Below are 22,013 nucleotides of genomic sequence, written 5' to 3'. Positions count from 1 at the left end.
GGGTGTGCTAGTTCTGGGCTAGAACAGCAGTGTGTTCACTGTTTACACGAATGTGCTGTTCAAACAGAATAGATAAGCGGCTCATTTTAAAATGTGAATTAATTCTAAAATGTATAACAATAACTTTATTTATAAAGCATATTTTATGAATGCAGCTCAAAGTGCTTCTCAATAAGCACCCCAAAAAACAGTGTGTGTTGATTTGAATCACTCCATGGGCATGTTTGGGTGGGAACCCGGCTAAAACCAGCTTGTTCTGGGGTCTGAAAGGTGAGCATGAGGAGATTTAAAATGTAATAGACACCCAACCAGATGGGTGCATTCACTCAGAAATACAATAAAATCCAAATACCCCCTTTTAATCCGAAACACAAAGAGGGTTTTATCCGAGGAGGAGAGAATGCATGGTTTGGACATTTAAGCAGGTATAAGCAGATACTGTGTGAAGCTTAAAGCCTGAAGTGCCATTGTGAGGCTGATGGAGGGTTTTATATGGTTCTGCTTTCTTTTGTACCCGGCTCTTAGGTTACAAGACTCTGCTGAAAGGGATCTCTGGAAAATTCACCAGCGGCTGCCTGGTGGCCATCATGGGTCCCTCAGGAGCTGGGAAATCTACGCTGATGAACATTCTGGCCGGCTACAGGTGAGCCACAGGCCCGACACTTAACAACCAAGAGGTGTACAAGGACACTGATAGACGATTAACTTCTACTAACAAGTATCACGCCATACCCACAGTTTTGGGCATTAAAAAGTTGTCATTACAAAAAGCCTTGCTGCAGCTTGCTGTTACCTTGCTGTGACTCTCGCAGGGTGACGCCAAGCGCCAAGTTAATTCGAAATCATTTAACAATGACCCAAGTCATGAAATACATACGTATGCATTTTTGTATATATTCCATTTGTATTGTATGTCTATGTTTTCATGCTTTAAACTGTTTTAAACTTTGGAAATATGTGTTGTTCATGTTTACATGAATGTATTAGCTGTTCCCTATTTTTTCAATTGTTCATTTCTCTTTTAAACCCAGAAATATAATTTATTTATCATATGGATCAAATGCGTAACCCAGGTATGGCTTTGCCCTCTGTAGAGAGACCGGGATGAAGGGGGAGATCTTGATCAATGGGCAGCCTCGTGACCTACGCTCTTTCAGGAAGGTCTCGTGCTACATCATGCAGGACGACATGCTTCTGCCTCACCTCACAGTACAGGAAGCCATGATGGTAATTTAAAACAATTATATATTTAACCTTTATTTATCCAGGAAGTCTCATTGAGGCCAGAAGACCTCTTTTACAAAGGAGACCTGGCCAGAGTGCAGGTCAATAGATTAAACACATTGCAGTGCATACACAATGGAAATGAATGCTTCTGGAAGTAAACAATAGGTTAATTTAAAAAAATGTATTTCACTTTTATTTAACCAGGTAGGCCAGTTGAGAACAAGTTCTCATTTACAACTGTGACCTGGCCAAGATAAAGCAAAGCAGTGCGACAAAAACAACAACACAGAGTTACATATGGGATAAACAATCCTACAGTCAATAACACAATGGAAAAATATGTGTACAGTGTGTGTAAATGAAGTAAGGAGGTAAGGCCATCGATAGGCCAATAGTGGTGAAGTAATTACAATTTAGCAATTTACACTGGAGTGATATATGTGCAGATGAGGATGTGTAAGTAGAAATACTGGTGTGCAAAAGAGCAGAAAAACATATGGGGATGAGGTAGGTAGTTGGTTGGATGGGCTATTTACAGATGGGCTGTGTACAACTGCAGCGATCGGTAAGCTGCTCTGACAGCTGACACTTAAAGTTAGTGAGGGAGATGTATAAGTCTCCAACTTCAGTGATTTTTGCAATTCGTTCCAGTCATTGGCAGCAGTGAACTGGAAGGAAAGGTCGCCAAAGGAAGTGTTGGCTTTGGGGATGACCAATGAAATATACCTGCTGGAGTGCGGGCTACTGGTGGGTGTTGCTATGGTGACCAGTGAGCTGAGATAAGCCGGAGCTTTACCTAGCAAAGACTTATAGATGACCTGGAGCCAGTGGGTTTGGCGACGAATATGTAGTGAGGACCAGCCAACGAGAGTATACAGGTCACAGTGGGGAGTAGTACAGTGGGACAAAAAAGTATTTCGTCAGCCACCAATTGTGCAAGTTCTCCCACTTAAAAAGATGAGAGAGGCCTGTAATTTTCATCATAGGTACACTTCAACTATGACAGACAAAATGAGAAAAATAAATCCAGAAAATCACATTGTAGGATTTTTTATGAATTTATTTGCAAAGTATGGTGGAAAATAAGTATTTGGTCAATAACAAAAGTTTCTCAATACTTTGTTATATACCCTTTGTTGGCAATGACAGAGGTCAAACGTTTTCTGTAAGTCTTCACAAGGTTTTCACACACTGTTGCTGGTATTTTGGCCCATTCCTCCATGCAGATCTCTGCTGTGGGGGGTGCAGAGCTGTTGGCCGGGGTTGGTGTAGCCAGGCGGAAAGCATGGCCAGCTGTAGAGAAATGCTTATTGAAATTCTAAATTATCGTGGATTTATCAGTGGTGACAGTGTTTCCTAGTCTCATGGACTTTACAGTGTCCCAAAACATTTTGGAATTAGTGCTGCAGGATGCAAATTTCTGTTTGAATAAGCTAGCCTTTGCTTTCCTAACTGACTGTGTGTATTGGTTCCTGACTTCCCTGAATAGTTGCATATCGCAGGGACTATTCGAAGCTAGTGCAGTACGCCACATGGTGTTTTTGTGCTGGTCAAGGGCAGTCTGGAGTGGAGTTAAACTGGTGAAATGTTTATAAAGCTGCAAATATTGCAAGTATTAGAGCAGTCAGAATTCATTATTCCACATGATGTCTGTTCTACATAATGCATTTATATGCGACATGGTGCCCTTCTAAACTGTGTCTTTCTTCACATTGATAAGATACATCTTCTCTCTACATGGTTGCTTCTGAGACATGAAAGATTCTATGCATGTAGGCATCGTTTCTCTTCTTTGGGACGCAGCCGTAGTGTGAACTAAATCTTACTCTCTCTCTGCTAGGTGTCTGCTAATCTGAAGCTCCAGGAAAAGGATGAGGGCAAGAGAGACATGGTGAGAGAGTTGCATGGGAATGGCTTCAGAATCTTCCCTCACCTTAATCTCGTACATGTTCCCTGACCCTCGAACTGGAAATGAGGACAAGTTACTATTTCAGCACTGGAGTTTTGCCACTAGTGCAGTCAGTACTGGCTTTAAACAGGCTGGAATGGATGTAAAGTGATATGATGATTGTGCCTGGGAAGGTGTATGTGTGTAGATGTTGCTACTAACCACTGATGCAGGGTCAGATATGATTTCCTCCCCATTATGTTTAAAAGGATAATTCGGGATTTTGCCAATGAAGCTCTTTATCTACTTCCCCAGAGGTAGATGACCTAGTGGATACTATTTGTATGTCTCTGTGTCCAGTATGAAAGAAGTTAGAGGTAGTTTCACTAGCCAATGCTAACTAGCGTTACCCATAGATTGTTAGTCATCGTGCTATCTGCTAGCTTGCTAGTAGTTACCCATAGACTTCCAGTCATTGCGCTAACTTTAGATAGCATTGACCCTAGATCTGTGATTAATGTAGACATATGTCACGTTGCCAAGAGGGAGGGATGTGGTTATAGGTGTTTGTAATCCTCCTGTGTTGTTTTTAGGTGAGGGACATCCTGACGGCCCTGGGCCTGCTTGAGTGTGCGAAAACCCGAACGTCACATCTATCAGGGGGGCAGAGGAAAAGGCTGGCTATCGCCCTGGAGCTTGTCAACAACCCTCCCGTCATGTTTTTTGACGAACCCACCAGGTCAGAAGCTCCCATTGCAAATCGTATAGAACACATGCATGTGTGTCCGTGGCAAGGAAAGTCTTTGCATGTGTGTCCGTGACTATGGATTATAACGTGCCACTGTCTATGCACACTGTACAGTCCATATTTTAGAGCCAATGCTATTCTTTCATGAGATGTACAAGGCAATATGACGTTGTTGAGTGCAGGTGTTAGTTGTGTTCCATTTTGTGTGTATTTTTTTCAGTCTTGTTTGTGTCCCCACTGAAAGTAATCTGAAATAAAAGTTCCAAGGTTAACCTGTCCTCTTTTGGAACAGAAGATGCAATTGAATATCATCTCTCCCAGTTGGCTTCTGGTTAGGAAAGACTAGAGTCTCACCAGGGGACACAAATGAGTCCCAAAGTCCTTAATGACCAAAAAGCAGCCATTTGTCTCCCTTTGGTTTACATTTGTACCATCTGTAGGGATTAGCCTACTCCTGAAGCTCACACACCAAATTTTGTCATTGCTCTACACAAAATACTCCATAATGTCAAAGTGAAAAGAAAATTATACACTTTTTTAAATTGATACAAATTCAATAACAAAAAAATGGCCTAAATTAGTTAAGTAAAATATTATTCTGACTACCCCTTCGTCTGTCCCTCATACAAGCAACATCTGTAAGGTCGGGCACCAACAGAGATGGCCGCCTCGCTTCGCGTTCTCATGTTCTTATTCATTCCTTTACACTTGTGTGTATAAGGTAGTTGTGAAATTGTTAGATTACTTGTTAGATATTACTGCATGGTCAGAACTAGAAGCACAAACGTTTCACTACACTCGCATTAACATCTGCTAACCATGTGTATGTGACCAATAAAATTTGATTTGAGGTCCCTCAGTCAAGTTTTATTTTTATTTTAAATTTTTATTTCACCTTCATTTAACCAGGTAGAACAAGGAGGAGAACAAGTTCTCATTTACAACTGCGACCTGGCCAAGATAAAGCATAGCAGTGTGAACAGACAGCAACACAGAGTTACACATGGAGTAAACAATAAACAAGTCAATAACACAGTAGAAAAAAAGGGGAAAAAAGGAGTCTATATACATTGTGTGCAAAAGGCATGAGGAGGTAGGCGAATAATACATTTTTTAGCAGTGATAAATGATCAGATGGTCATGTGCAGGTAGAGATACTGGTGTGCAAAAGAGCAGAAATGTAAATAAATAAAAACAGTATGGGGATGAGGTAGGTAAATTGGGTGGGCTATTTACCGATGGACTATGTACAGCTGCAGCGAGCAGATAGCTCAGATCTGCTCAGATAGCAGATGTTTAAAGTTGGTGAGGGAGATAAAAGTCTCCAACTTCAACGATTTTTGCAATTCGTTCCAGTCACAGGCAGCAGAGAACTGGAAGGAAAGGCGGCCAAATGAGGTGTTGGCTTTAGGGATGATCAGTGAGATACACCTCCTGGAGCGCGTGCTACGGGTGGGTGTTGCCATCGTGACCAGTGAACTGAGATAAGGCGGAGCTTTACCTAGCATGGACTTGTAGATGACCTGGAGCCAGTGGGTCTGGCGATGAATATGTAGCGAGGGCCAGCCGACTAGAGCATACAGGTCGCAGTGGTGGGTGGTATAAGGTGCGGTAACAAAGCGGATGGCACTATGATAAACTGCATCCAGTTTTCTGAGTAGAGTATTGGAAGCCATTTTGTAGATGACATCGCCGAAGTCGAGGATCGGTAGGATAGTCAGTTTTACTAGGGTAAGTTTGGCGGCGTGAGTGAAGGAGGCTTTGTTGCGAAATAGAAAGCCGATTCTAGATTTGATTTTGGATTGGAGATGTTTGATATGAGTCTGGAAGGAGAGTTTACAGTCTAGCCAGACACCTAGGTACTTTTAGATGTCCACATATTCTAGGTCGGAACCATCCAGGGTGGTGATGCTAGTTGGGCGTGCGGGTGCAGGCAGCGAACAGTTGAAAAGCATGCATTTGGTTTTACTAGCGTTTAAGAGCAGTTGTAGGCCACGGAAGGAGTGTTGTATGGCGTTGAAGCTCGTTTGGAGGTTAGATAACACAGTGTCCAAGGAAGGGCCAGAAGTATACAGAATGGTGTCGTCTGCATAGAGGTGCATCAGGGAATCGCCCGCAGCAAGAGCAACATCATGGATATATACAGAGAAAAGAGTCGGCCCGAGACTTGAACCCTGTGGCACCCCCATAGAGACTGCCAGAGGACCGGACAACATGCCCTCCGATTTGACACACTGAACTCTGTCTGCAAAGTAGTTGGTGAACCAGGCAAGGCAGTCATTAGCAAAACCGAGGCTACTGAGTCTGCCGATAAGAATATGGTGATTGACAGAGTCGAAAGCCTTGGCCAGGTCGATGAAGACGGCTGCACAGTACTGTCTTTTATCGATGGCGGTTATGATATCGTTTAGTACCTTGAGCAGGCTGAGGTGCACCTGTGACCGGCTCGGAAACCAGATTGCACAGCGAAGAAGGTATGGTGGGATTCGAGATGGTCAGTGACCTGTTTGTTGCGACAATAGCGGCGGATAGTTTCAGAAATACAGGGTCCAGATTGTTAAGCCCAGCTGATTTGTACGGGTCCAGGTTTTGCAGCTCTTTCAGAACATCTGCCATCTGGATTTGGGTAAAGGAGAAGCTGCATTTCAAGTATTGCATTTCAAGCACAGATTCATCTACAAAGACTCATCTACAAAGACCAGGGAGCTTTTCGAAAGCCTCATAAAGAAGGGCAGTGATTGGGAGATGGGTAACAATAACAAATCAGACATTGAATATACTGTATATATACTGTATAATATACTGTAAGCATGGTCAAGTTAAAACTTCTTGTGACTCTCAAACCCGGATCCGGGAGCATAATCATAGCCTCAAAGGAATTAGCATAACGCAGCGGACATAAATACCCCTAGAAAATGTTCCTATTCATGAAAATCACAAATGACATATATTGAGACACAGCTTAGCCTTTTGTTAATCACACTCAAATGTTCAAAATATGCTTTACAGCCAACGCTAGACAAGCATTTGTGTAAGTTTATCATGGCATAATGCTATGCTAGGCTCTGCTGGCAGCAGGCAACATTTTCACGAAAATAAGAAAGGCAATCAAATTAAATAATTTACCTTTGAAGAACTTCGGATGTTTTCACTCAGGAGACTCCCAGTTAGATAGCAAATGTTCCTTTTTTTCCAAAAAGAAAATTTTTGTAGGCGAAATAGCTCCCGTTTGTTCATCACACTTGGCTGAGAAATCGACCGGAAAATGCTGTCACTAGAACACCAAACTTTTTTCCAAATTAGCTCCATAGTATCGACAGAAACATGGCAAACGTTGTTTAGAATCAATCCTCAAGGTGTTTTTAACATATCTATTCGATAACATATCCGTCGTGACAATTGGTTTCTCATAAGAAGCGATTGGAAAAATGGCTACCTCAGTATTTTACGCAAGATTTTCTGCGGGAGACATCATGTGACCACTTGCTAAATGTGGTCCCTTACGGCTATTCTTGAACATAAATGCGTACAAAGACGTCACAATGCTGTAGACACCTTGGGGAATACGTAGAAAACGTAAGCTCATTCGTAGCTCATTCACAGCCATATAAGGAGTCATTGGCATGAGGCGGTTTCAAAAAATGTGGCACTTCCTGGTTTCGCCTGTAACATCAGTTCTGTTACACTCACAGACAATATCTTTGCAGTTTTGGAAACGTCAGAGTGTTTTCTATCCAAAGCTGTCAATTAGATGCATAGTCGAGCATCTTTTCGTGACAAAATATCTTGTATAAAACGGGAACGTTTTTTATCAAAAAATTAAAATACTGCCCCCTAGTCGTAAAAGGTTAATAATTATGTTGTGGTTGGTGTTAAACCACCCAGACACATCATAGATGCAGTTATCCTTCTGAACTGAGCTGCAGGACAGGAATGAAACTGCTTAGGGATGTCACCATGAGGCCATTGGTGATTTTAAAACAGCTACAGAGTTCATTGGCTGTGATAAGAGAAAACTGAGGATGGATCGGCAGGTAGCCTAGTGGTTAGAGTGTTGGGCCAGTAACCGAGAGGTAGCTAGCTCGAATCCCCAAGCTGACAAGGTAAAACTATGTTGTTCTGCCCCTGAACAAGGCACTTAACCCACTGTTCCTAGGCCATAATTGTAAATAAGAATGTGTTCTTAACTGACTTGCCTAGTGAAATAAAGGTTAAGTATCAGTAAGTATTGACAACATAGTGCTGACTCCACAATATGAAAAGAAGAAGCATTATTTGTATGTATGCAAAAAGGCACTAAAGTATTATTTCCAAGGAATACATTTTTTGGCCTAAATGCAAAGCCTTATGTTTGGGGCCAACACAACACTTCACTGAGTAGTTGCCTCTTTATTTTCAAGCATGGTGGTGGTGGCTGCAACATGGTATGGGTATGCTTGACATTGGCAAAGACTGGGGGAGTCTCTCAGGAGGAAAAGAAACGGGATGGAGCTAAGCACAGGCAAAATCCTAGAGGAAAACCTGCTTCAGTCTGCTTTACACCAGACACTGAGAGAGGATTTCACCTTTCAGCAGGACAATAACCTACAATGCAAAGCAAAATCTACACTGGAGTTGCTTACCAGGAAAATGATGAATGTCCCTGAGTGGCCAAGTTACAGTGTTTACTTAAATATGCTTAAAAATCTATGGCAAGACTTGAAAATTGCTGTCTAGCCATGATCCCCAACACCTTGACAAAGCTTTAAGAATTTTGAAAAGAATAATGGGAAAATATTGCACAATACAGATGTGTAGTAAAGCTCTTATGAGACTTACCCAAGAAGACTCATATATTGACTCCGGGGGGTGAAAATAATCCAGGTATATTCGTTTTATTTTTAATAAATCTTAAAAAATGAATATCTCTCTTCCACTTTGACATTACAGAGTATTTTGTGTAGGTCGTTGATTAAAAAAAAGACAATTCACCCATTACAATCTAAGCCTTGTCTAAGCCCGGAGATGGAGAAGGGTTCTACTAAGCTACAGTGGGGCAAACAAGTATTTAGTCAGCCACCAATTGTGCAAGTTCTCCCACTTAAAAATATGAGAGAGGACTGTAATTTTCATCGTAGGTACACTTCAACTATGACAGACAAAATGAGAAAAAAAATCCAGAAAATCACATTGTAGGATTTTTAATGAATTTATTTGCAAATTATGGTGGAAAATAAGTATTTGGTCACCTACAAACAAGCAAGATTTCTGGCTCTCACAGACCTGTAACTTCTTTAAGAGGCTCCTCTGTCCTCCACTCGTTACCTGTATTAATCGCACCTGTTTTGAACTTGTTATCAGTATAAAAGACACCCGTCCACAACTTCATACAGTCACACTCCAAACTCCACTATGGCCAAGACCAAAGAGCTGTCAAAGGACACCAGAAACAAAATTGTAGACCTGAACCAGGCTGGGAAGACTGAATCTGCAATAGGTAAGCAGCTTGGTTTGAAGAAATCAACTGTGGGAGCAATTATTAGGAAATGGGAGACATACAAGACCACTGATAATCTCCCTCGATCTGGGGCTCCACACAAGATCACACCCCGTGGGGTCAAAATGATCACAAGAACGGTGAACAAAAATCCCAGAACCACACGGGGGGACATAGTGAATGACCTGCAGAGAGCTGGACCAAAGTAACAAAGCCTACCATCAGTAACACACTACGCCACCAGGGACTCAAATCCTGCAGTGCCAGACGTGTCCCCCTGCTTAAGCCAGTACATGTCCAGGCCCGTCTGAAGTTTGCTAGAGAGCATTTGGATGATCCAGAAGAAGATTGGGAGAATGTCATATGGTCAGATGAAACCAAAATATAACTTTTTGGTAAAAACTCAACTCGTCGTGTTTGGAGGACAAAGAATGCTGAGTTGCATCCAAAGAACACCATACCTACTGTGAAGCATGGGGGTAGAAACATCATGCTTTGGGGCTGTTTGTCTGCAAAGGGACCAGGACGACTGATCCGTGTAAAGGAAAGAATGAATGGGGCCATGATTCGTGAGATTTTGAGTGAAAACCTCCTTCCATCAGCAAGGGCATTGAAGATGAAACGTGGCTGGGTCTTTCAGCATTACAATGATCCCAAACACACCACCCAGGCAACGAAGGAGTGGCTTCGTAAGAAGCATTTCAAGGTCCTGGAGTGGCCTAGCCAGTCTCCAGATCTCAACCCCATAGAAAATCTTTGGAGGGAGTTGAAAGTCTGTGTTGCCCAGCAACAGCCCCAAAACACCATTGCTCTAGATGAGATCTGCATGGAGGAATTGGCCACAATACCAGCAACAGTGTGTGAAAACCTGAAGACTTACAGAAAACGTTTGACCTCTGTCATTGCCAACAAAGGGTATATAACAAAGTATTGAGATAAACTTTTGTTATTGACCAAATACTTATTTTCCACCATAATTTGCAAATAAATTCATAAAAAATCCTACAATGGGATTTTCTGGATTTTTTTTCTCATTTTGTCTGTCATAGTTGAAGTGTACCTATGATGAAAATGACAGGCCTCTCATCTTTTTAAGTGGGAGAACTTGCACAATTGGTGGCTGACTAAATACTTTTTTACCCCACTGTATATGGAATTGTTTTAAGAAGGTCATACCAAGGATACTTCCACTATTTGATTTGGAATTTTAAGACCCCTTGAGGTATGATGGAGGCCACTGTGTTTTTGGGGGCCTACAATGCTGCAGAATTATTTTGGTACCCTTCCCCAGATCTGTGCTTCGACACAATCCTGTCTCAGAACTCTATGGACAATTCCTTCAACCTCAATGGCTTGGTTTTTGCTCTGATATGCACTGTCAACTGTGGGATCTTATATAGACAGGTGTGTGCCTTTCCAAATCATGTCCAATCAATTGAATCAAGTTGTAGAAATATCTGAAGGATGATCAATGGAAACAGGATACATCTGAGCTCATTTTCAAGTCTCATAACAAAGGGTCTGAATACTTATGTAAATAAGGTGTTCTATTTTTTATTTTATCCATTTTAGATTAAGACTGTAACGTAACAAAATGTGGAAAAGCTCAAATGGTCTGAATACTTTCCGAATGCACTGTACTTCCAATAAAAAAAATTCTACATCCTAGAGCAACAACCATCATGTGCGTGTTCGTGAGTCTCACCTTTCCACAGAGGCGTCATAATACATAAGATTTTGTGAGAAGACCGATTTTCGGGATGTCTCATGGTCTAACAAATTACCGCTCTTCTAGCTCTGTCACCTTTAACCGCAAGTGCCACATTGCGGTAGATTGAGACACATCGAATGCAAACAAAACTGATAACTCTAGTTTAAACTGATGGATTTGAATCGACTCTAGGGGGTTGAATCCATTTTAATCCCACTTTGTAACAGAAATCCAAAAGAAATCCAAGGCGGTTGTAGATTTTCTATAGGCACTGTAAATATTCCAAGCATCTGAAATGGTATCTTCTAAAGTCAATCTGACAACATATGGGACTGAGATAGGGCAGATGGAAAGTCCCTGACAAATACAATCAATAAACAGCAGAGTACTGGAGAGCTACCACATTTGCTAACCTTACCATAAACGTTCTCAAGTGGTCTTGTTATTTAAGGCTCAATGTTGTTTTTAGGGTACATTGTCCACTGTTATTAGAGATAGAGATGTGTCTGAAACAGGATTTGGGTCAATTTGAATTGTCAGCCAATTCATGTAGAGTAGTAAACTGAAATTCCAATTCAATATTTGAGAAAATATTTTATTTTCAATGACTTCTCAATAAATCAAAAAGGAGAAACTATTTATTTTAAAATGTTAAAATTCCTTCCTGAATTGACTGACTTCAATTTGAATTGACCCTGGTCAAAAACTGGAATGATGTCATAGTTTTTGAGAGCAGCAGCGTGATACAACAAGTTAAGGGGATTTACTCCTGATCGCCTTTCCTCTCAGTCACCTCTGACTGCTTAACTGCACTGTGATACACACTCAATCCAAAGAGTCTTCTCACCTGGTCAAAATCACTGACATATGATTCATATCAGTGTCCAGTGATAAGCCATTAGATTAGTTACAGAACATGTGTGCAGAAAAAAATATGTTAACTTCAGTAGCTCACGTTAGTGTTTGTTGCTTTGTCATATAGTACAAGTTTATGCAATGTGCTGGAGTCCTTCTACCAGTTCACTTCACTAGTTTGCTTCTCCTCCGTATTGATGATCTAAGATGTTACTTTAGGTGTACAAAAGCAAATCTATTCTTTGCTTTGACATTGTCCACCATATACTAACCTTGGCCCCTATACCCTGTTTTGCAGTGGCCTGGACAGTTCCTCCTGCTTCCAGGTGTTGTCTCTGCTGAAGGCCCTGGCCCATGGTGGCCGCACCGTCATCTGCACCATCCACCAGCCCAGCGCCAAGCTCTTTGAGCTCTTCAACAAGGTCAGCCTCCAACCTGGCCTTCTGTTAGCCTGAGTCCCAGATCTGTTTGAGTTGTCTTACCAACTCCTACGCCATTGGCATGAAAAACATAAACAGATCTGGGACTCAGGCTAGCCTAATGCATGGGAATCAATGAAAGGCACAATTATACCAAAGGATCACAGTTGGAAATTAGATATGTAGCTAGCTATACATGTGGCACAATACTTATGCATGGTCCCCAACAAATAAACAAATCAACAGGCTAATTTAGTTGTTTAACAAAGTAAAAACAAACTGTGTATGCTTGGTATATACAGTACCTAGTGTGACTAACCTTTTCCCCTAATGTCAATGATTCCAATACTATTTTGATAACTAAATGAATGGTCTGCTAAATGAATGTACTGTATCCTGATTGCTTCGTGCCCCTGTGTTTCCCTCCCTAGCTGTATGTCCTTAGTCAGGGCCAGTGTATCTACAGAGGGAATGTACCTAACCTGGTCCCCTATCTTAGAGAGCTGGGGCTCAACTGCCCAACGTACCACAACCCTGCAGACTTTGGTGAGAAACTCTTACCAGTTTAATAAGAAACAAGTAAAGTGTGTTGTCATCATTGTTATAATAACCTTATTTGCACATGCATATCAGTGTATTCAGGAATCTGCCTTATTTTCTTAGAATAACTGTCCCAGGAAGTTATTTTAGTATACTTTGGTATAAAGCGTTCTAGAAACTATTCTTTCTATTAGTTCAACTGAAAATACATTTTCTCAGAATAGCTTTTACAGATGGTTCCCATGCAATAATCACTGGGCTTTCTGTGACATGCGTACCTCTCTCTCCATTTGATCCCAGTGATGGAGGTGGCGTCTGGGGAGTATGGAGATCAGACGGCGCGTCTGGTGAAGGCCGTGCAGGAGAGGAAATGTGAGCAGGTCTACAAGACAGACATGAACAATGGACCCCTCAATCCCTTCCTGTGGCACAAATCATCTGAGGAGGTAAAGGGGGGATTAGTGTATTACTACAGCTCTCAATGGGTTGAAATTAAGAATCTCACTGAAGTTTTATTTTCAGAGTCAAAGCATTTCATTTCAATGTTTCAGGAAATTTATGTTGAGAAGTCTTAGCACTTCAGGTTGTTCAGTCTCTGTTTTTCTCTCTCTATGTTGCTCTCCAATCCTTTCAGGACTCCTCTTCCAGTGAGGGCTGCCACAGTTTCTCGGCCAGTTGTCTGACTCAGTTCTGCATCCTGTTCAAAAGGACGTTTCAAAGCATTATTAGAGATACGGTAAGACACACTGCCACCTACTGTTTTGTTTTTATACTGCAACAGCTTCCTTTTTAAAATAGCCAAATGTTATGTAATGAACCCAAAACATTTTAATATGATTCAAAAGCAAATGAAAAGGATAAGAGGAAAAAACTAAGTTCAACAAATTGATATGAGAATGTCATAACACAAACAAAAAATAGATCTATTCATACCATACTTTGCATAGCAATTCCATTTTCCCTCTTCCTCTCTGCCCTCCTTCCTCTCAATCAAATGTATTTTATAAAGCCAAATGTATTTTTACATCAGCAGTTGTCACAATGTGCTTTACATATACCTGGCATAAAACCCCAAAGAGCAAGCAACGCAGATGCAGAAGCGCAATGGATAGGAAAATATATAAACAAAACATGTTCTCTTTTTCTCCTGTTCTGGTCCTACAGGTGCTGACTCACCTAAGAATCTGCTCTCACATTGGAATTGGGATTCTGATTGGCCTGCTCTACCTGGGCATCGGCAACGACGCCAAGAAAGTGCTCAGCAACTCTGGCTTCCTCTTCTTCTCCATGCTCTTCCTCATGTTTGCTGCTCTAATGCCTACTGTTCTGACCTGTGAGTATTCTCTGCTCTTCTTACTGACAGGCATCTGCGTGCATTGATTTAGTGCATGAATTTACAAGTCGGAAGCCATTGCATACAGTATGTTAGGAGTAGACTGTGCTGGGATTTACCTTGGCTCTGATTACTTAAATGAGATTACTATGATGCTGTTTCCTCCGTCTCTAATGCAGTCCCTTTAGAGATGGGAGTTTTCCTAAGAGAGCACTTGAACTACTGGTACAGTCTGAAGGCTTACTATCTGGCCAAGACTATGGCGGACCTCCCCTTCCAGGTAATTGCAAATGTCACATAGAACTCTGGAGGGTCATTTTTAGTAGTTTTGTATCCCAAAAAAGGTCTAAGTTGGTATTTCATCAAAATGTAAAAGACAAGAGAAAAAAACAACAAAAACATTATGATTCTATCATTCACTGAAAAGAGCAAAGGTATTGATTGTAACTCGAGAAACCTGTTATGGGAGCTCAAAGTGGCTTTAGCATCAAAGCAATTCTGTCTGTCAGATTTGGACAAATCCCACAATAACATTACATAAGGAGGCTTTATGCGTCACCAGACATCGCCCTGTGCTCTAAATTTAAAGTGACAAAGGTTTACTGCATGTTTTCATTTATTGTATTGAATTTGTATTGTATAGCATCTAATTTGGCTTTTTTCAACAATTTCAAAATGATTATTTCAAAGCACAAATAGCTTGGCCTTTATTCTCCACATGAAGAAAAGTGTTTTAGTTTGATGTTTTAATGATACTCAATGTGTTTTCCATGGTGTGATATTGTTGGCTGAACATGAGGAATGTGAGGTGGCCGTATCACAATCTTAGTTAACAACAGCTTCTCCCGCTGTTGTGCCCTTCAGCAAGGCACTTAACCACCTAGACAACCCTGGGGTGCTGCACTGACACTATCCTTACAATCTGTCAATGTGTGGTTGGGCTTGTGTGGAACTGTTTGTGCGTGTGCATGAAAGAAAAGCTGACAGGACAAATGTGTCCACAAATGGACAATCAAGTATTTGTCTTATTTTGCTTCACAGATAGTGTTCCCAGTCGCCTACTGCAGCATCGTCTACTGGATGACGTCCCAGCCGCCTGACGCTGTGCGTTTCATCCTTTTCTTGGCCCTGGGAGTCCTCACCTCTCTCGTGGCTCAGTCTCTGGGCCTGCTAATAGGAGCGGCTTCCACCTCTCTACAGGTACATCCTCCATTCACTCAATACTAACACGCAATAATAACTGCTACCCCTATTGTTTGCAGCTTGAGATTTGCAAATAAACTCTATTGTGACCATTCCAGCAGAGTATTGATATTATTAGCAAATTACGGCTGAGTATTGACATTATTAGCAAATTACGACTGAGTATTGATATTACTTGCTCTTAAAAAATATATTTTGTGCTTGTGGCTGGTCTAAGGGTAGTGCCGCCCCGTACCACATGTATCTGTAAATACAACTTTTTAGAATTAAACAAATATTTATACATATATTTTTAACTGTATTTCCTGGCACAATCACACCAACCACATTGTATTTACACAGTACCCACCTGAGGTATATGAATATAATTCTATGTTTCTCAGAGTGGTACCCAGTTTTATTCTAAGCAGACACTATAAACCGCAGTATTTTCATGTAACATGGTTACAGTGAGTCACATCCTGCCTCTGATGTTGCACTTGTCCATGTCTCAGGTTGCCACGTTTGTAGGTCCGGTGACTGCCATACCCGTACTGCTTTTCTCTGGCTTCTTCGTCAGTTTCGACACAATTCCGTGGTATCTTCAGTGGATGTCATACATTTCATATGTCAGGTAAATAGTTTTTCAGATACTTTTTCCTGAGCATGTGACCTGCCCCTAATACTGAGAGGCATTTTTTCAGCACTTGAACAGTAGGGGAAAGGGGGGTATGTTGAGCCAAAGGGTTAATTCAGCCACCCCTTGTTTCTAGGAAACCATACACAAAATGAATCATGTGACCAAAGAAGTGGTAATCATTTCATGAAGTCTGTGACAGAAGAAACCATGTGGAAAAAGTGATAAGCAAGTTATGTCCAAAAAAACAGATTTTCCCAAAGTCAAATTAATTTGTGTTATAGATTTCATGATGCTTGTATCTAAACCAAAGTACATTGTTTTATACAATCAGTTGAGGTCTATATAAGCTACAATATGAGGTCCTAAACCTAGCATGAAAGTGCATCCTTGTAACTGTGTGGGCTAATAGTCAAAATGTCAGTTTAACACATAATATGCATTTATTTTTGCATTCTGTCATGCATATGAATTCAAGAGTGCATTTGTATTGTTACAGAGCCGACATCATCATGCGCCGTGTACACAAATGTAAAACAAGCCGGGGTCTAGTCCCCATTGTGGTTCTTGACAGAGTAGCCAAAGAAGTGAGAAAAGTGAAGTCCATTTGAGCAGCAGCAAGGGATGAAAAAAATAGACTTAATGACACTGAAGAGGTACATTGGGGAGAAAAAAAAACGGACATGCATCTGTGCGAAAGGGAGGCTATGATAGAAGAGCAGAGGCACACAAGGTCTTATTGGATGACATGGAGTCTGGCACTGGGCCAATCGTGTCTCCCGGTTGCGGATGGCTACAACACAACACAACACAACATCCTGAAATATATGTAGATATCTTTCTTAGAAAGAATTATATATACACACTGAACAAAAAATATAAATGCAACAATTTAAAATATTTTACAGTTCATATGAGGAAATCAGTCAATTAAAATGTATTCATTAGGTTCTAATCTATGGATTTCAGGTGACTGTTGGTCACAGATACCTTTTATTTTATTTTTAAATGGCCCTCACAATGGGCCTCAGGATCACGTCACGGTATTTCTGTGCATTGAAATTGCCATTGCGTTTGTTGTCCGTAGCTTATATCTGCCCATACAGTACCATAACCCCACTGCCACCATGGGGCACTCTGTTCACAACGTTGACATCAGCAAACCGCTCGGCCCACACAACGCCATACACATGGTCTGCTGTTGTGAGGCCAGTTGGACATTACTGTCAAATTCTCTAAAATTAAATTGGAGGCAGCTTATGGTAGAGAAATGAATGTTAAATTCTCTGGCAAAAGCTCTGATGGATGTTCGCGCAGTCAGCATGCCAATTGCACATTCCCTCAAAACTTGAGACATTTGTGGCATTGTTGTGTGACAAAACTGCACATTTTAGAGTGGCCTTTTATTTTTCCCAGGCACAAAGTGCACCTGTGTAATGATCATGCTGTTTAAATCAGCTTCTTTATATGCCACACCATTCAGGTTGATGGATTGTCTTAATACATTTGTGCACAGCATTTTAGAGAAATAAGCTTTTTGTGCATATGGAACATTTCTGGGATCTTTTATTTCAGCTCATGAAACATGGGACCAACACTTTACATGTTCCATTTATATTTTTGTTCAGTGTATTTCCATTGACGTAGGGATGCTGAATGTAGACATGTCTCAACTTACCCCACTACTGTTCATCCTCTTTAGCAGCACCATAAAGCAGTTCCTATTATTTTGTAGGTATGGCTTTGAAGGTGTCATCCTCTCCATCTATGGCCTGGACCGGGAGGACCTCCACTGCAACAAGGATGAAACATGCCATTTCCAGAAGTCGGAGGCCATCTTGAAAGAGCTTGACGTGGAAGATGCCAAACTGTACCTTGACTTCATAGTGCTCGGCATGTTCTTTGTGAGCCTCCGACTCCTCGCATACTTTGTGCTGCGCTATAAGATCAGTGCAGAGAGGTAGACTGGAGAGTGGGGGTAGGAGGAAGAAGGCCTAGATCGCTTGCATGCTGGAATACCGCTTCTGGAGACCTCCAGGCAGTGACCAGAAACACACCATGCACACTGCAGAAATTATGGGTACACTATGTGGCGGTGGCACGAAAGGGCTGGATTTTGACACTTGACTGGCCAATCAGAACATTCTCCATGGCTAAATATGTGGTTGCTTTACAGTCTTTTATGTTTTGCATTATCATCAACGCCAATTTGAATGTCAGTCCGCTATAGCCTAGTTTGTTAAATAGCCTATAGAAACAAACTAACTAAATGTAGGCCTACCCATCTTTCCTAAATATATTGAACATGTTGGCAGTCCACATTGCTCTATCTAATTGCATTGCTTCAATATGGAAATATATTATTAAACATAGCATTCACACTGATATGAGCTAGGCCTACTGTAAATGTCATTATGGCTGAGCCATGGACATACCAAACGTTGTCAATAAGCAAGATGTAATTCACTATTGATGAGGCCTAAAAAGAGTGAATCATTCTAATCAAATTCTAATCAAAAGAAAAAGTTGTTTTAAGTAGGCTATGTCTAAATACATGTTTAAATGTTTTGTAGTAAACAAGTGTTTCCAATGACATCATCAACCAATTAGTAGACCATTAGTAGGAAATGTTTACTCACAATTGGTCAAAATCACATTATGCACACCGATGATGTCATTGGAAACACTTATCTTCCTCTATCTTTTTTTTACAACAAAACATAGAAACTCACCATTTTCACATGTTGATGTTGGGGTGATGATGAATATGAAGTTGGAAAAAATGTGGTGTTTCCCTTTAAGGGTAGACTACAGGATGGCTTGGTTTATAATCATATGAAACGGAAAACAAGCAATTGTTACAGGAAAATAAGTTCTAAAGGGTCACCAACATTATCTCATCTCTCCTTTCATGATGGGCATATGGACACAAGTAGCCTGCGTGGAGTTTTTTTTTTACGCACGTCCAAAACGGGAGCTGGCTAAAATTACATACATACATACATACATATATATATATTATATAAGGGGATGTCCACTTAATGTTTTTTCTGTTTTTCTGCTCCCAAACGTTCATTTTTAATTAAGCTTTGTTGGTTAAGATGTATTTCAAAGCGGTCTCACTAGCGAAACCCTTTATTGTTAGGCTTGGCCACTTGGCGAACGCATTGGGCAGGACAAAACAACTGCCTTCATTGAGAGGAAGGGAGGATTATGCAAAATGTTTAATCAAATGAAACCAAATGAGAAAACATATCCTCTCTTCTTCCATGAGTATAAGGGTCACAGCTGGATAGGTTGCGCTTCAGCTCACAAAATCCTTGCCATTACCAACCGCAAAGACCGGCTTTTCATTGGTCTTAAACCTGGAGAGCCAGTTAACCACCGCCATACCTGGCATTCCAACTTCCACCAGGACACAATCACAGAGAAGAGAATCTAATTGTGTGCCCAGTGACACCAGCGTGCAGCAGGGGCTCCCCTCTCTGGTGGCGAATTAACCGGTGTCTCCCGATATGCGCTGCATGAAATTGTCACTTTTGAACTTGTTTTCAAGGGCACGCCTAAAATATTTACACAGCGCAAGCAACCTGATATTAGACTGATGCGCTGCTGAACCTGGCACATGGGGTGGAAAACGCCAAAGCGACAGTTTTTACATGCTGAATTTGTGCGTTTGGCACTTGTGCCGCGTAGCTCCAGCCGAAAATAGAGCTTATTCTCTTTTGATAGGTTTGCTCCCTGTGAAAAGGAAATGATATGACCTCATGGCATCTTGTCAATATACATGGCTTTCATTTGTTTACCATAGTGAGAGGAACATGCACTGGCCACATGTGTAAACCTAAAAAATATTGGAATGAATAGCAAAGGAATGCATTAAAGTGATAGTTCACCCAAATTAAAAAATTACATTGGTTTTCTTACCCTGTAAGTAGTCTATGGACAAGTTAAGACAGCAATCCATGCTTTGGTTTTGTTTATTGGACCACTGTCTCCAAATGCTAACTTTTTAGCATTCATGTCATAATTTCAATATGTCGTTAGGGTGAACTATCCCTTTAAATTGTGAATTAGGCATTAAAACGATGTACAGGTTGCATAACATGACAGCAGAACTGCATGAAACAAATTAAGCTGCTTAATCTCTTTAGTGGTTTACTTATATGGCCTGAAAAATATACTTTATATATTTTTAATTAAATATCAGACAATTTCATACTGCCTTTGACAACCTAAGATTATATTCTCATCATCTGTAAGGTTCTACTGACGACAGGGTTGGGGTCAAAGTATTATTGAATTGGAATTTGAGTTAACTTCCCGAATTGACCGACTTCAATTCGAATTGACCGACTTCATTTCGAATTGACCCCAACCCTGACAGACAAACACTCCGCTGGACATAGTCATGGTTACAACACACCATCCATATGCATTAAAACATATGGAACCAGCTGCACATTGGAACTAATAATGTTGATTCAATTGCACGTCAATATTGATTATCAAGCCTATATTCAATTCCATAATTACTTCACATCAAGAATCATGTACATTTTCTGAAAAGTGTTGGCCTAGAAAGTATGATTAATTTTTTTAAACTTGAAAACAAATGACACACTCTACATAATGTGATACTGCAAATATCAATGCAAAACCTTTTGTAAAACATGATAATATGCTTTTGTAGATTGGTATGTTTTTGTCATTACTTTATTTTGTGTTGCAATATTTCACACACAGAGGTTGAAACTAATAAAACACTGCAGAGGAAATGTTGCATGTTACACTATTTCAAAGCTATGTTTTAATGGCAGTGTTATGAACATGTTTTCAGTACATAGGATAGTATTATTAAATATGTTTAATTGGCTTGCTGGGGAGGAGGCTTTAAAAGTTTAATGTTTAGACAAACCCCACTCTGAAGTTCTGAACTCATTGGAACAGCTTTCTATAAAAAATGTGAGGCATTACCAAATGATTTTTTGTACATTGGTTTGTTTTTCCAATTGTTTAGCTTTTCCTCCTTTGAATCCTCTTTATATCTACACGATACACTGATTATACAAAACATTAAGATAATATTCTAATCTTTGGTGACTTTAATATTCACATGGAAAAGTCCACAGACCCACTCCAAAAGGCTTTCGGAGCCATCATCGACTCAGTGGGTTTTGTCCAACATGTCTCTGGACCCACTCACTGTCACAGTCATACGCTGGACCTAGTTTTGTCCCATGGAATAAATGTTGTGGATCTTAATGTTTTTCCTCATAATCCTGGACTATCGGACCACTATTTTATTACGTTTGCAATTGCAACAAATTATCTGCTCAGACCCCAACCAAGGAACATCAAAAGTCGTGCTATAAATTCACAGACAACACAAAGATTCCTTGATGTCCTTCCAGATTCCCTCTGTCTACCCAAGGACGCCAGAGGACAAAAATCAGTTAACCACCTAACTGAGGAACTCAATTTAACCTTGCGCAATACCCTAGATGCAGTTGCACCCCTAAAAACTAAAAACATTTCTCATAAGAAACTAGCTCCCTGGTACACAGAAAATACCCGAGCTCTGAAGCAAGCTTCCAGAAAATTGGAACGGAAATGGCGCCACACCAAACTGGAAGTCTTCCGACTAGCTTGGAAAGACAGTACCGTGCAGTACCGTAGAGCCCTTACTGCTGCTCGATCATCCTATTTTTCTAACTTAATTGAGGAAAATAAGAACAATCCGAAATTCCTTTTTGATACTGTTGCAAAGCTAACTAAAAAGCAGCATTCCCCAAGAGAGGATGACTTTCACTTTAGCAGTGATAAATTCATGAACTTCTTTGAGGAAAAGATTATGATTATTAGAAAGCAAATTATGGACTCCTCTTTAAATCTGCGTATTCCTTCAAAGCTCAGTTGTCCTGAGTCTGCACAACTCTCCCAGGACCTAAGATCAAGAGAGACGCTCAAGTGTTTCAGTACTATATCTCTTGACAC

General features: G+C 40.7%; 1 protein-coding gene across 1 annotated transcript in view; it reads left to right on the top strand.

Moving 5' to 3' along the window:
* The window catches only part of abcg1 (ATP-binding cassette, sub-family G (WHITE), member 1), a 37,968-nt gene extending 17,174 nt beyond the window's left edge, over window positions 1-20,794 (top strand). Inside the window, exons 3-15 of the mRNA XM_020504652.2 lie at window positions 526-643; window positions 1,095-1,227; window positions 3,068-3,118; window positions 3,709-3,854; window positions 12,204-12,327; window positions 12,756-12,870; window positions 13,165-13,310; window positions 13,499-13,600; window positions 14,029-14,197; window positions 14,377-14,477; window positions 15,239-15,397; window positions 15,895-16,013; window positions 17,752-20,794. Of these exons, the coding sequence (XP_020360241.1) occupies window positions 526-643; window positions 1,095-1,227; window positions 3,068-3,118; window positions 3,709-3,854; window positions 12,204-12,327; window positions 12,756-12,870; window positions 13,165-13,310; window positions 13,499-13,600; window positions 14,029-14,197; window positions 14,377-14,477; window positions 15,239-15,397; window positions 15,895-16,013; window positions 17,752-17,980 (1,712 nt within the window). The 3' untranslated portion in view covers window positions 17,981-20,794. The remainder of the gene's footprint in view (window positions 1-525; window positions 644-1,094; window positions 1,228-3,067; window positions 3,119-3,708; window positions 3,855-12,203; window positions 12,328-12,755; window positions 12,871-13,164; window positions 13,311-13,498; window positions 13,601-14,028; window positions 14,198-14,376; window positions 14,478-15,238; window positions 15,398-15,894; window positions 16,014-17,751) is intronic.
* Window positions 20,795-22,013: the final 1,219 nt, after the last annotated feature.

Source organism: Oncorhynchus kisutch, linkage group LG15, assembly GCF_002021735.2.
Source record: "Oncorhynchus kisutch isolate 150728-3 linkage group LG15, Okis_V2, whole genome shotgun sequence".
Classification (NCBI taxonomy): domain Eukaryota; kingdom Metazoa; phylum Chordata; class Actinopteri; order Salmoniformes; family Salmonidae; genus Oncorhynchus; species Oncorhynchus kisutch.
Note: the sequence above shows the minus strand (reverse complement) of the source record. Positions and strands in the feature narration are given on the sequence as shown.